Source organism: Danio rerio, chromosome 4 (assembly GCF_049306965.1).
Source record: "Danio rerio strain Tuebingen ecotype United States chromosome 4, GRCz12tu, whole genome shotgun sequence".
Classification (NCBI taxonomy): Eukaryota; Metazoa; Chordata; class Actinopteri; order Cypriniformes; family Danionidae; genus Danio; species Danio rerio.
The window spans coordinates 61554518-61570465 of NC_133179.1; the positions used below are offsets into that span (position 1 = coordinate 61554518).

Consider the following 15948-nt stretch of genomic DNA (forward strand, 5'->3'; position numbering starts at 1 on the left):
ATTGACATTCTGCTACTTTCTGGCAAGGCCGTTTTCTTTTCTTTCTTTTTTTTCACATTTTTTTCTTTTTAGCCCGGGCAGCACCAATTAGAAGACTTGAGGTTCCTTGGTGTAATGGTTAGCACTCTGAATCCTGCGATCCGAGTTCAAATCTCGGTGGGACCGTGTTTTTTTTACCAGCACCGCACAAATAAAGCTGGAATAGCATTCTTATCTCTTGAAGGCCGGAGAATGACAGTTATACTGAGCTTTTTAGCAAACATGGCAGAAAGTGGCCGGTTAGCTAAGCTGGTTAGAGCGTGGTGCTAATAACGCGAAGGTCGCTGGTTCGATCACCGTACTGGACAAACTTTTACCCTCAAAGGCCTCAGAGGCATTTCAGGATTCTGCTTAGTCTCACAGACATGAATGCAGCAGGATACTTTAAAAAAGTAGCTGAAATAGCTCAGTTTGGAGAGCGTTAGATTGAAGATCTAAAGGTCACTGGGTTCATCCTGGGTTTAGGCAAAATAGTGCTGTTGTTCTATTTTGTGCACAAGGGTCAGGTGACTGAAAGTCACCCAAAAAGCCTAGCTGCGTCACCCTTAAATCCACCTGCTTCCACTTGACCAAAACGCTATCTTCCTCCCAGATAGTCACATTGCTTCTGGCGATGATTCCAATTTCCTGATCGACAGCACTCTATAATGCTATGTATTTAGCGCTTTGATGTCCCACTGCAGACACGCTGCTGAATAAAAGAAAACTGTGACTTGATAGGGCTTCTGAAGGCTTGCAATGATATGTACTACACGGAAACTGGCAAAGCTGACGTAAGTAGTTTCGCTTTAAACCCTCAAGGTGCCACTAGCTTTGCAAAAAAAGCCAATGTAAAAAGGCATTAAAAACAGAAGTGGAGAATGCAGGCATTGTTCCCGCTACCTCTAGCATGCAAAGCAAGCGCTTTACCATTTGAGCTAATTCCCCTCAATCAAAAATTGACGATTTTCGACGTCGTCAAAATAGAAAAAAAAGATCAAATTTGCTCTGTGGTGGCCTCTTTGCACTGCCTGCCGTTTAGTCGTCAAATTGCCTGGAATAGTGCGCTTTTCTTTTGAAGGCCCTACCTGGTTCTGCTCCAGTAAACGTGTGAGGAGCCCTGCATGCCGAATGACGAGTTACTCAGAAATCAATGCACATTGGCACTGCCTTGTATTGACATTCTGCTACATTCTGGCAAGGCCGTTTATTTATTTATTTATTTATTTTTTTTACATTTTTTTCTCTTTAGCCCGGGCAGCACCAACCAGAAGACTTGAGGTTACATGGTGTAATGGTTAGCACTTTGGACTCTGAATTCAGCGATTCGAGTTCAAATCTCGGTGGGTCGTTGTTTTTTTCCCAGCACCGCACAAAAAAAGCTGGAATAGCATTCTTATCTCTTGAAGGCCGGAAAATGACAGTTACTCTGAGCTTTTTAGCAAACATGGCGGAAAGTGGCCGGTTAGCTCAGCTGGTTAGAGCGTGGTGCTAATAACGCCAAGTTTGTGGGTTTGATCCCCATACCCCTTCATGTCTCACAGACATGAATGCTGCAGGATACTTGTAAAAGGGAAGCCGAAATAGCTCAGTTGGGAGAGTGTAGACTGAAGATCTAAAGGTCCCTGGTTCGATCCCGGGTTTCGGCAAAACAGTGCTGTTGTTCTATTTTGTGCACAAGGGGCAGGTGACTGAAGGCCCTACCTGGTCCTGCTCCAGTAAACGTGTGAGGAGCCCTGCAAGCCGAATGACGAGTTACTCAGAAATCAATGCACATTGCCACCGTCTTGTATTGACATTCTGCTACTTTCTGGCAAGGCCGTTTTAATATTATTTTTTTTACATTTCTTTTTCTTTAGCCCGGGCAGCACCAACTGGAAGACTTTTATTAAGCTTGGCAGTAAGTGGCCGGTTAGCTCATACTGCCACCTGTAAGTCATGGTTATTCTTGGTTACACCGGCCAATCACTTTGTGAGCTGGAACCAAGATTCACCCTATTCTTGGTTAAGGCAGCCAATCGTGTTCCGAGTTACAATGAACACTATGGCCAATCAGAGCCCTTATACCATCCATGATTTGTACTGTAATAAAAGATTTTGGGGCGCTAGAGAGCAGCACATGGAGTAAGACGTGGTTTCACACAGCTCCGTCAACATTTAGGAATAAATCTTTAAAAACTTCGTTTTTTTTCATTTAACGCAGTTAAATCGCAAACTATATACATTAGACATGAACAAACCTAAAAAGATTGTCAAAAAGGCACCGTCCCCAACTGTCACCGTGATGGAGGACCCTTCAACTAGCTTGGGGCTAGCCGATGCTAATATATGCAGGCAAGCAAACACAAACCTGGAGCCTAGTGAAATCGGTGCCGCCCAGATGAGTGATGATGAGGCCTCACCCAAGGCTATACTTCTGGCCATAAAAAAGATGGATTTTTCTATGAATGCCAGATTTAATGATCTGAAAGCGTCCTTGTCAACAGTACAATCGACGCTAACCGCTAATACAGCTCGGATAGCTGACTTGGAGGGGGCCAGCACTGACTATAAACGTCGCATCTCTCTCCTTGAGCAGCTCTGCTCCAGTCTATCGGAGGAGAAAACATCTCTGAAGGCAAAGATAACAGACCTAGAGGCCAGATCTCGCAGACAGAACATAAAGATAGCGGGTCTCCCAGAGAACATAGAGAAGGGCAACCCCACGCGATTTGTTTCTGAACAGCTACCTTTGCTTCTGGGGGAATCTAACTTTCCTAACGGAGTGAAAGTTGATCGAGCTCATAGCATCGGTCCTATTGGAAACAACAAGAGGCGGGTTATGATCGCCAGGATACATCATGCCACTGTAAGGACTGAAATTTTGCAGCTGTCTCGTGACCAGAGTCCACTTGCCATCAACGGAGAGCGCATCAGCATCTTCCCGGATTTCCCAGCGGAGGTTCTCACTCAGCGCAAGCAGTTTGACAGCGTACGGGAAAAGTTGAGAACCAAGGGAATTAAATACGGACTTTTATACCCTGCCCGACTCATCATCACACACGAGAACACGAAAAAAATATTCTCATCCCCGCAGGAGGCGGAATTCTTTATCGACAGTCTCTCCCCGAATTAGGGTGAAACGTTTTGGGATCTATTAAATGGATTCCACTGATGTGTTGCAGAGGCAACTTCCAGCTGTTTGCAGCCTTTAAATCTATACGCCTGACAGATAAATAAGCCCACTCTTTTTTTTTATATATTTATATATACTTTACTGGGACATTCAAAGGCCGTTCATGTACATAATTATAGGTTTGTATGTTATACACAGATATTTTGCGTTAATCAAAACGAAGTTTAAATGATAACTGTTTTGGGTAGACGGAGTGGTGTGCTGTTTTGGACAACCAGTTACCAGTACATTTTGGATTTCTACTATTTTTTCTCTCTTTGTTTATTTATTTATTTTTTCTTCTTCTTCTTGTGATCTGTTCTGCGATCCCATGCCTAAATGGGGTATGTCAACCTTCGCTTATGTTCAAGAAGCAGGGGGAAATGGGGTAGTAATATGCCAGCTTATTATTTCTGTATTTGATTATAGTTTTTTCTTTTTTTCTTTTTTCATTCAACAATACCTAGATCTATATTTAATTCTTTGTTCACTTTGCCCAATGGTTTATCTCTCATTGTACTTTAATGAGTACACCTAAAAAACATTTAAATATTTTGAGCTGGAATGTTCGTGGTTTAAACAATATTGTTAAGAGATCTAAGGTCTTCTCTCATTTAAATTCTTTACACGCAGACATATTGTTTCTACAGGAGACCCATATCAAACATTCTAATGCTCACAGGCTTAAATGCAAATGGATAGGGCAAATGTACCACTCAACGTTTTCCTCAAAGGCCCGTGGGGTGTCAATATTAATACGGAAGAATACCCCTTATCAACATTTACATACTAAGCAAGATATTAATGGTCGCTATCTTATTGTGACTGGCACTATTCTAGAGAAACATATTACATTCTTGAACTTATATGCTCCAAATTTCGACGACCCAAATTTTTTTCGCTCTCTTTTTAATCTTATACCCGATTTAAATTCCACACACCTTATTATTGGAGGGGACTTCAACTGTATTTTGGACCCTTTTATGGACAGGCATTCAACCAGCCCTCCCAAAGTATCTAATTCGACCACTGTTCTAAATAATCTCACCCGTACGTTGAATATAATTGATATCTGGCGACTTCATCATCCTAATGACAAAGACTATTCTTTTTTTTCTAATATCCATAACTCGTACACAAGAAAAGTTTCTTACTAACTCTGAACTAACCTCTAAGATTTTATCATCTAAATACCACAATATTTTAATATCGGATCACTCTTCAGTCTCTATATCAGTAGATTTTGGCGTGGAAAAACCTCCCTATACCTGGCGTTTTAACCCTAATTTACTACATGAAGATGATTTTAAAGAATCCTGTGCCACACACAGAACTGAATTTGTCTCTTTAAATGATAAGGGGGATGTTTCTGACTCGACTCTATGGAAAGCTCTCAAAGCTGTAATTAGAGGTCAGATAATAGCTTACCAAACCAAACTGAAAAAGCAGAGGGGAAAAAGGCTATCTGAGATAGAGGTAGAGTTGACAGCGCTTGAGCAACAGTTTAAATTAACATCTTCTGCCTCGATTTGCAATAGCATAATGAAATTGAAATATGAATATAACACCATTTTATCAACTCAAATCAGCTCCCTATTATTAAAAATTAAGCAAAAACAATTTGAACTTAGAGACAAACCTAATCAACTGTTAGCCCGCCAGCTAAGAGGTACACAAGCCAGTAGATCTATACATGCAATTAAAACAAATTCTGGTGTCCGGACTACTAAACCAGTTGAAATAAATAATATATTCCGGGAATTCTATCAGAATCTATACTCCTCTCAATGTAATGAAGACCCACTGAACATTACCAACTTCCTTCACTCAGTTGGACTCCCTAAAATTGGTGAAGATGAGAGAGTTAGGTTAAATGCAGACATTACATTGGAGGAGATTCTCACAGCTATAAAAAAAATTCCCCACCGGTAAAGCAGCTGGCCCAGATGGCTTTGGTATCGAATTTTATAAGGCCTTCTCTAACCAAATTGCCCCTTTATTGCTAAGGATGTTTAAAGACTCCATTGAAAATAAAAAAATTACCAACAACACTGTACTCTGCAAATATTGCATTAATATTAAAGAAAGGCAAAGATAGTATGGATCCATCCTCTTACAGACCCATCTCCCTTCTTGGTAGCGACGTTAAAATATTTACCAAAATTTTAGCAAACAGGTTAAATAACTGTATTAGCACCATAATACATGAAGATCAAACAGGTTTTATCCCTGGAAGATTTTCTTCCCATAATGTACGTAGAGTTATAAATATTGTTTACAGAAAGAAAGCTAAGCATGAAAAAATAGCCATTTTATCTCTAGATGCCAATAAGGCATTTGACAGGGTGGAATGGAGCTATATGCTACATACTATTGAAGAATTTGGTTTAGGGCAAAATTTTTCGGCATGGATTAGGATGTTATATCTTTGCCCCTCTGCCTCAGTCATTACGAATAACAATATATCCTCTCCTTTCCTCCTGCATCGTGGTACCCGACAGGGCTGTCCACTGAGTCCGTTACTTTTTGCTATTGCCATGGAACCTTTAGCAATAAGCATCAGAAATCACCCACATATCTCTCCCGTGATAATGGGAAATGTAAGACATCATATATCTTTATATGCGGATGATGATCTTCTTTTTGTTTCAGAGCCAGAAAAATCTTTGCCCTCTATGCTTGATCTTATCAAAAACTTTGGCAATATTTCTGGATACACAGTTAACTGGCAGAAAAGTGAATTTATGCCATTATACGACAACATAGATATAGATTTTATTAATAGTCTCCCTTTTAAAACTGTTAGTAAATTAAAATATTTGGGTATCATTGTTCCTAGACATTACAAATTTTTATATGAAACAAATTACAAACTCATGATAGATAATCTGAAGAAAGATATGGAGACTTGGAGAGTACTTCCTTTAACAATGATCGGTCGCGTTAATGCAGTCAAAATGGTTACACTACCTAGATTCCTTTATTTATTTCAAAATGTTCCTATTTTCCTGACTCAAGCATTTTTTAAGCCACTTGATACTCTGATCATGCCGTTTATCTGGGGATTTAAAGTAAATCGCATTTCAAAAATGCATGTTTGTAAAGCACGTAGGGTGGGAGGCCTTGGTCTTCCCTGTTTTCAGCATTATTACTGGGCAGCCAACCTAAGGGCGCTAATGTATTGGTGGACTGCATGTACTGGAAAGTTTAGTGGGACCACTCCTGCATGGTTGGCAATTGAACAAGACATTCAGGAATCGTCCCTTCCCTCTCTACTTTTTGCAGAAAACAAACCTAATAGAACTTTCAAGACATGTAACCCTATTGTTTTAGACTCTCTCAAGATTTGGTATCAACTTAGAAAGATTTTAAAATTCCCTCAGACCTGTAGTCTTACCCCTATTGCTTACAATCATGCATTTACTCCCTCACGATCAGATAAAACATTTTTATCATGGAAAGATAGTGGAGTTAGAACTATAGGGGATCTTTATATAGGTAACATTTTTGCTTCATTCACGCAGCTTAGTGAAAAGTTCGGGTTACCTTCCTCTCATTTTTTCCGGTATTTACAAATACGGAACTATGTTAAAAAGAATATTTCCAATTTTGAAACGTATAAAGAACCTGAATACCTTTATTCATGCATGACATTGGAACCTAACTTGAAGGGTCTTGTCACTAGATATGTTGAATATTTGAATGATATCAGAATCCCTACAACAGAAAATCTAAAGATGACTTGGGAAAAGGACCTGGGATTAGAGATCTCAGAAGATAACTGGACTAATGCTCTTCAAGTTATCAGGTCCTGTTCCATTAACTCCAACCTCCAGCTGATCCAATATAAGGTAGTCCATAGACTACACTATTCCCGCACTAAATTACACTCAATATACCCCTCTGTATCGCCTCTTTGTATTAAATGCAAGTCCAATGAAGGTACACTGGCACACATATTTTGGTTCTGCCCAAAAATATCAAAATTTTGGATGGAGGTGTTCTCTTTTTACTCTGAAGTACTAAGGATTGATTTTCCACCTGACCCTCTTATTGCAACATTAGGCTGGGCTCCTCCCTTTGAAAACTTTAGCTTGGATCAAGTCCAGACAGTTCAATATGGAATGACTATGGCAAAAAAGGTAATATTATTGACGTGGAACAAAGAGTGTACACCTAAATTTGAGACATGGCTCACAGAGTTTTGTAATGTACTACACATGGAAAAAATTAGATATGAGATTGCAGGTAAACCAAAGAAATTTTCAAAAATTTGGAAGCCCTTTTTTGAATGTTTACCGACTGATCAATGAAAACTGATTGGTATGGAAGATTCTGTATCATAGCAATGTGAACAAAATACTAATTCTCAATAATTAGGTATGTATAGGTTTTCAATTATCCAATTTTTAATTTTTATTATTATTATTATTATTTTTATTAATCTCTTTTCCTTATTTTATCATTTTTTTCTTTTCCTTTCTCTTGTTATCTGTATTGATTTGTACTCATATGTATATATGCTCTGTATGTCATGTACATATACAGATATTTGACTGAACTTGTGGATATGTGCAGGTATAGATTTTTCATAGAGGAATATGATTAGGTATCTGTACAGTTGTGGATGTACATGTGCATATGTATCTATATTTCAAATATGTTTCTTTATTATTATTTGCTGGCATGGGGGGTGGGGGATTTGGGGTTTGTTCTTTAAAATGTGAAAAACTTTAAATAAAATATTTTTTTTAAAAAAGAAGACGAAGACCACAGCAATCTATGAGGTAACATTCAGAGGTTTAGAATAAGATTTTTATAAATACGTTACGTTTTTCTCTTTCAGAGCTCCTTTTTCTTTTTCAGTTCCAATCTTGTCCTATTCTTCATCCTGGTTGAGGATTTTTGCTGTCCTTATCCGCTTGTACGGGTTAGCTAATTCCTCCTCCATCTCTTCTGGGGTTTCTGGAAGGTACGTTAAGTAAGTTAACAATATAATGTTAACAGGTATAAATTGTTAGGTCTGGGTATATTACGTTAGCAATGTGCTAGTAATTACTAATATGATCTCGACTTGAAAAATAAAATAAGCATTTGTTTTGATGTTACAAAGCAATTTACTGATTTAACGTTAAAACAGAGCAGTAATTAGAGCACTTTAACAATAAAATAACTTAAGAAAAGTACTTTACCTTCAGAAGACGGTTGGTGACAGTTGACTGACAAGCATTCGAATCGGCGACGTGAAGCGATTCAGTTCTCAATGATTCAAATCTTTTTTCTGAAAGATTAATTTTACCAATTATAATGCAAACCACACTGTTATGCCACTAGGTGGAAAAAACAAGCGTCTTTTTAAGTGTGATAGACTATCTGTATGAACCTGTAAAGCAGATTCATTAAAACACAACTATTCTACAAACAATGAATTAATTTTCTTATAGAAAAAAGTCTATAAAGAATGTTTGTTTTAATGTGTCTACTCAAGTGCATTTTGCCAAATAATACACCCACACACATATATTTGTCATTATTAACTTAAAATATTGTAATTATTATACTTGTATAACATAGACCAATACAATATTGGCAGCAGTGTCTGATTTTGCTTTTATATCTTATTTTTTTACGTTTAATAAATGTTTATAATAATTTACTAATTAAATTTACTCTAACATTGCAGGAAACACATTATGTTTACCAATCACACTAAGACTAAACCCAACCCACTTCTTTTTAAAGGATAAAAATGAACTACAGAGTGTACTTAAACGAAGAGGCACCAGTTCCAGCTGCCACAAAAATGGCAATGGACACATAATAAAATAGATTGCTCAGGTCAAAAAGATGGAGAATCAGGGATAACAGCAACAAACATTTTAAAAGAAAGAGGGAGACATTCTGTTGAACTCATAACATGAGTTACATAAACATCATTTAACATGTGTCTACATCAGGTCTTGCAGTTTTTTTTTTTTTTTTTTTTTTTTTGCATCTAGCCAAACAGATGAGAGATTAACATTTTTAATAAATGAAAAAAAAACCTATAGAAATGAAATGTAAAAGAATACAGCTTGTTTGTTTGCATAACTTGAATGGTTTAATGTAATGGTTGATTTTTATAATTGCCTATAATCTATTCGTATACTTTAATTTATTTATGCATTTATTTTCTTATTTTTTGCTTGTTTGTTGTATTGCTTATCTGTTAGAACTCATATTGTATTGCTATCAACACCAAGTGACAGAATTTCTTTCTGTCATTCCAATCACAACAAATAACTAATGCAAGTCCTGCAGGAATTATAAAATCCTGCAGGATTTGTCACTTGCTTGGATCCATTGTAAAGCCTGTAAGAAATTCCTGCACATATCGTCAATGTGTCCTACAGGACTTTATAATTCCTGCAGGACAGCAGCTTTCCTGTAGGGAAAAAAATATCCTTCAGGATTCCTGTAAAAAGTACTGCATGATTCTAAAACCTGTAGGAATTGTCTGCACATATTGTCAATTTGTCCTCCAGGATTTTATAATTCAGGATACCAGCAGGTTCCTGCAGAAAAAAAAAGAAAAAAAAAATTCTGCAGGATTCCTGTAGGCTATTTTTGTAAGGGCCTGCACTTTTTACAAATAATCTGCAAGCAGAAAAACAGGAAACAAACCTCAAATTGTGTCAACCCTCACTGTAAAAACTAATCTATAGAATTTACCCAATAAATCTGAGGTAACAGTTTTCACAGACTTTGGTTGGGTAGATTTAATCCCATATTTTGAGTAATAACTACCTGAAGTAAAAAGTTATTAAATACGTATATTAATTGGGTAAAAAATACCTCACATTTAAATTTAACAGCTACTTATTCTGTAAAAAATATATATTTTTAAATCATAGTTTATTCATATAATTTACTTAATAACGATTACTGTTTCAGAGAAGGTAAAATGTACCTCTATAATAAAGACATTCAAATGGGTTATCAACTCAATGTTTTATTAAATAAATAAATAATCCTAAAACACACTCAAAATATATTGCAGCACAACAGCTTTACACAACATTTCAAGTAATGAACCTGTTTTATAACTCACTTATCTATTAAATGTTTCAATAATGTTGGATAATAAAACATATACCTGTTTTAGGACATCCAGATCAAAGCAGAAAAGAGAAAGGAGTACAGAAGAGCAATTTTTTTTTAAATGATAGGAGGTGAGACAGTGGAGCAGTATGTAGTGCTGTTGCCTCACAGCAAGAAGGTCGCTGGTTCGAACCTCGGCTCAGTTGGCGTTTCTGTGTGGAGTTTGCATGTTCTCCCTGCCTTTGCGTGGTTTTCCTCCGGGTGCTCCGGTTTCCCCCACAGTCCAAAGACATGTGGTAAAGGTGAATTGGGTGAGCTAAATTGTCCGTAGTGTATGAGTCTGTGTGTGAATGTATGTGAGGATGTTTCCCAGAGATGGGTTGCGGCTGCAAGGGCATCTGCTGTGTAAAAACTTGCTGGATAAGTTGACAGTTCATTCCGCTGTGGCGACCCCGGATTAATAAAGGGAATAAGCCAACAAGAAAATGAATGAATTATCGATGCTGTAAAAGGTCCCCTATGAAACTGTAAATAGTCACATAACTTGTTCGTCAGAAGATTTCAGTGGCTGAGCATCACTTCTGTGCATATAACCCATTCATAACAACCCAGTCTACATCAGCTCTGCATGACTGAAAGATTTTTAAAACATAACATTACCTGTCTAACAGAAATACTTCAGCCATGGTGTCGTCCTTCCTCCAGCGTGCAAAACTCCAATATTGATTCAGGATTTTTAAAAGTTTTGATTCTGCATTTGTTTTGACCGTGGCTTGTGTAAACGCTCATCAGTAGATCTGCGTGGACATGTGTGCAGTAGTTCAAATCTACATTTGTTCACAGTTTTTGTTCACAGGCTACTTATCAGAATTATGGGAATATTCGGCCTGATATTTTTTTAATAAGTTAAATTTTTTTTATTTATCCCTTAAAAAACTAAAGAAATGCACGTAAATACATTTAGATTTGCATTTGAGTACTGAAATTAGCATGTAAGCTAACAAATCACTCATGTTCTCATTCACAATAGAGACACAGGGTTTCTCATACAACGATTTATTTGTAGTAATGTTGGAGTTTTCACATGAACGTGTATTTAAAGGCGAGCAGTTGTCTATAGAAAGTTTAATTGTCTTCATGAAGAAAACTTGTTTCTTTTCTGAGATAAGTCCATCAAAATAAATGTGTTGTGTTTTGAAACCAAAGTCTTCATTTCTTACCCACAACACATCAAGATTTGATCAAGTCAAAATCTCATAATCTAAAACAAATCTCATCTGTCGTAACTGACAAATGGCATTGTGTAGTCTAAACAGGGCTTTAGGGAGTCTAAAAGATAACGACGAAGATAACAGAGGTAAGAATCTCTTGTCCTTTATAGGGAGTTAGGAATCATCTGATTGGTGAATCATGTTTTAGCTAATGCTGGACCAGTCGTCAACAATAATAAGCATGTGAGCCTCTCGAAAGTAGTTTATAAATAAACTTCATGTCAATGAACAGCCAAACTACATGAAAAAGCTGCCGTTTTCAATATACTCGTGTTTGTGTGGAGAAGGTCTCAATGTTGAGGACTTTGCTCTGCATTGTGAAGCTTCATGTGAGCGCTGAGGTTTATTTTTTGTTTAAAGCTCTTTCCACACTCACGGCATCTAAAACGATCCTCTCTTGAGTGAGTCTTCATGTGTTGCTTAATGTAGTCTTTGCGTGTGAGACTCTTTCCACACTGATCACATATGAACACTATGGTTCCAGTGTGACCATCCATGTGGTTCATGAGGTTAGCTTTACATGTGAAGCTCTTTCCACACTGATTACATGCAAACAGCTTCTCTCTGGTGTGAGTTTTCATGTGGTTAATGAGTGAGCTTTTACATGTGAAACTTTTACCACACTCTGTGCATGTGTAAGGTTTCTCTCCAGTGTGGATCGTCATGTGGGTGTCAAGCTTTTGTTTTTGAGCAAAACTTTTCCCACACTGTGTTTTTCCTCCATTGTGAATTCTCATGTGGCCTTTAAGGGTGCCACTTTGCTTAAAACTCTTTCCACACTGTTGGCATGTGTAGGGCTTTTCTCTAGTGTGAATTCTCTTGTGCGCTGCAAAGTTTCCTGCATAATAGAAGCTTTGTCCACACTGTTGGCATGTGTACGGCCTCTCTCCAGTGTGACTTCTCATGTGGCCTTTAAGGGTGGCACTTTGCTTAAAACTCTTTCCACATTGTTGGCATGTGTACGGCCTCTCTCCGGTGTGTATTCTCATGTGGCCTTTAAGGGTGCCAATTTGCTTAAAACTCTTTCCACACTGTTGGCATGTGTACGGCCTCTCTCCAGTGTGAATTCTCATGTGGGTCTTTAAGCTTCTCTTTTTACCAAAACTCTTTCCACACTGTTCGCAAGTGTAAGGTTTCTCCCTAGTGTGAACTCTCATGTGATCACCAAGGTTACGCTTTTGAATGAAACTCTTTCTACGCTGTTTACTGCTAAAATTACACTCAGTTTTGGATTTCCGAGGTCGTCCGAGTGATGAAGTCTTTTCAGTCAGTGTGGGTTTTTCATCAGCTGTTATTTCTTGGTGTGGCTCTTCCATTTTATTCCAGTGTTGAGTCTCTTCTTTCAGCACTATCAGGTCTAAAAAAGAAAAAAGAAAAGTGAACTTTAGTATGAAGGCACAAAGCGACAAGCATGAAATGGATCTTTCACCCAAAAATTAAAATGACCTCACCATTTACTCTGCGTCTTTTAAATATTTCCTTTCTTCTGGAACACAAAGTAAGCCAGCATGTTTTTCACAATATCTTCTTTTGTGTTCAGCAGAATCAAGAAACTCAAAGATTTAAAGCCACACGAGGAAGAGTAAATGGTGAGGCTATTTTTTCATTTCTGCGTTAACTATCCCTTTAAAGGGTTCATATTATGAACCTTTTTTACAGGATGTAAAGTAAGTCTTTAATGTTTCCAGAATGGGTCTGGGGTTTCAGCTCAAAATCAGATCATAAACCTTGCAGAATATTTCATTTTGGGGGTCAGAGGAAAACCCAGCTCTTTTTGTGCCTGTGGCTTTAAATGCAAATGATCAAATGCACTCGGTCTAGATTACTCCTGTTGTGTTCCCTCATGTGTATCTTCCACTCAACATTTTTAACTTGCTTGGAAGACCTGGTTGAGACAAATCCTGCATGTTCATAGCAATTACGTATAATTCAGCTTATATTTGTGAGTTTGCATTATTGTATATAACTTATGCAAATGTTTCCCTCTACTGGGTTGCAGCTGGAAGGGCATCCGCTGTTTAAAACATATGCTGGATAAGAATTTAATTGATTGTAGTAAAGTGGTGATCATTATTTGTTTCCTCCCTCCTTTGCAGTCAGCAGTTCGTTTCACTGCGTTACAACACTACGTTTAACCCAACAGTTATGTATAGGACTTATTAATAATTGATTGAGCCCGTTTTCCTCTGTGTTGGCGTTCTGATGCTCTTGATTAGGCGAAATTGAGTGTTGCGGTAAGTGATTTTAAAATCTTGGGATTAGCTTGCTCATGCACTCAAACTAACTTAAATCCCCTTACCATTTTACAGACCGAAAATGAGTGCTGGGTGCCGTATGACAACCTATAGCTACGTGGGAGGTTTCTAAACGACGCTGCTGCTTAGCCGCGGTTTAACTGCTGCTTAACCGCGGCTTAACTGCTGCTTAACTGCTGTTTAACTGCTGCTTTGATGCTGTTTAAGTATTTTTGGGGATGATGCTGTTTTAATGTAGTAAACATCAGTTTCCCTACACATTCAGTGCTAGGACCGTAAATTTGAAGGTTGTGGTTGACCGATTTGAATGGTCCTTGTGTTCTTTTTTTTCTTTTATTTGGGTAATTTCGCCTAGTTTTGTTAGATATATATTTATTTTTTACTTTTGTGTTAGTTTCCTTGAAATTAGTCTTTTCTAATGTGATTTCTTTCTGTTACATTGTTTTTTGTATGCTTTATTGAAATTGTATTTGTTTTTTTGTAACAGTCTTCGTGTATGTATATTCAAGACTGTTTAACTCTTTTGTGTCTTCCTCTTATATTTTGTATTTTTGGGTTGCTTCTTCAGCAGAGGGTTCATTAAGAGGGGTTGTAATCCATTAGCATTGTAGTATGTTGTGCACCCAAGTGATTGTGTGTTAGAGTGTCAGTGACCAGTTTATTAAAACTTTGTAGTAACTGGATTTTGTGTTTTCAGGAGCAGAGCACCTAAGGCAGGGTGGATTCCTGGTGGAGGTCTTTCTTGCACGTGTGCTGTGTGTATGCACTGTGTGTGTGTGTGTGTCACAGGTCTTGGTGGTATTGCTGTGGAGGCCTTGTTGTGCCCTTATTCTCTGCTGTCACGTCTCAGCTCCTGCACTCCTAAATCCAGGTGTTTTAGTGTGTGCGTGTAGTGTATTTTTAATAGATGGGTTTTATTGAATTTAAACAGTATATACATTGTCCCCCTTTTTGATGCAATTTTGAAAAAAAATAAAGTTTGTATGTATTTTTTCCAATCCACGTCTCTTGCCATTTACTGCAAGCTTACCTGTGTTGCCTTTTATAATATAAAATATAGGTCCCTGGCCATATTCCAGGGTGGCGTAGTCGTGCTAGCTGTTGAACATTATTGAACCCCTTGGTTATGCCACATGTAGCTATGGAGGTAATAAAATCTGCCTTGTGAACAGCAGATTGACAATTTCAGAGGCACACGGAGAGAGAGTTGGGAAATAGCAGATACATGTATTGAACGAAGGTTGTGATAATTATGCCTGCAGCATACCTCCCGTGCTTTGCGAGTGTTAGTAACAACAGGAATTAGTTAACACATAATAAAAGTGCAATGAAAACAATAATAAGTGCAAAGATTAAGTAAAATAAATAAATAAAGTACTCAGGTGCTTTGTCGGTGTCTTTGCTCGGTGGAGTCGCACAGGTAGAGTCAATGGTCTTTACACTCGTCGGTCTTCACACGCAGTGAGACTAGCTGCTTATATACACCCCTGAGCGCTTGCTGATAGAATTCAGCTTGACATGCCTCAAGAGTTCCCACAATACAACAACAGAAACTGAGCCGAGGGGTGCAAAACCGACCGTGATCCACACACAAGCTCTTACAGTAACCAAGGAAACTTTGAGTAATCTTTCTAGCACTACACACAAACAACTGAAAACAAGTCTAAATGTACTTACACGCTGCTGGTCTCATTGCCAAAGTGCTTCTCCTTATGAGGTTGAACAAGCCATCCTACTTCCCTTACTTACTTACATTGTCTATCCATCCATCTATTTATTCATTTTGTTTAGTAAATGTGTTATTTTTGAGGCTGACCTCAAAAAAATATAATAATTTTACTGCCAGAATTTTAGGTGCAGGCTAGGACTGTCTCTGCCAATGGCAGATAACGTTGTTTTTTTGGCTTCATAGGACATGGACCTTCAGCATGCAGTGGGACGGTTTGCTGCTGAGTGTGACATGGCAGGGAAATAAACAGCACCTCTAAGTCAGAAACCATGGTGCTTGACTGGTAAAAAGGGGGCCATCTTTAGTTTGGAGAGTATCTGCGTTTTTTTTTTTTTCATGAAAAATGGAATGTGAGATTAAAAGATGGATCAGTGGAGGAGTAGCAGTAATGCATTTGATGTGATTGTCTGTTGTGGTGATGTAGCTGAGATGAAAGGCAAT

General features: G+C 37.9%; 1 protein-coding gene, 1 long non-coding RNA gene and 1 other non-coding gene across 4 annotated transcripts in view; 1 reads left to right on the plus strand and 2 right to left on the minus strand.

Moving 5' to 3' along the window:
• Positions 1–15948, minus strand: part of LOC141381913 (uncharacterized) — a 560761-nt gene that overhangs the window by 206794 nt on the left and 338019 nt on the right. The gene's annotated exons all lie outside the window — the stretch shown is intronic.
• Positions 1596–1667, plus strand: trnaf-gaa (transfer RNA phenylalanine (anticodon GAA)). The gene has a single exon. It is a non-coding gene; the product is annotated as a tRNA-Phe (tRNA).
• Positions 10144–15948, minus strand: part of znf1032 (zinc finger protein 1032) — a 104859-nt gene continuing 99054 nt past the window's right edge. Inside the window, exons 1-2 of one of the 2 annotated variants that reach the window (XM_017355166.4) lie at positions 15456–15525; positions 10144–12880 (exon numbers count right to left, since the gene is read on the minus strand). In XM_017355166.4, the coding sequence (XP_017210655.3) occupies positions 11814–12880; positions 15456–15471 (1083 nt within the window). In that variant the 5' untranslated portion in view covers positions 15472–15525 and the 3' untranslated portion in view covers positions 10144–11813. Of the gene's footprint in view, positions 12881–15455; positions 15526–15948 lie in introns of those variants that run through there. The other variant, XM_073948701.1, reaches the window with a different exon arrangement.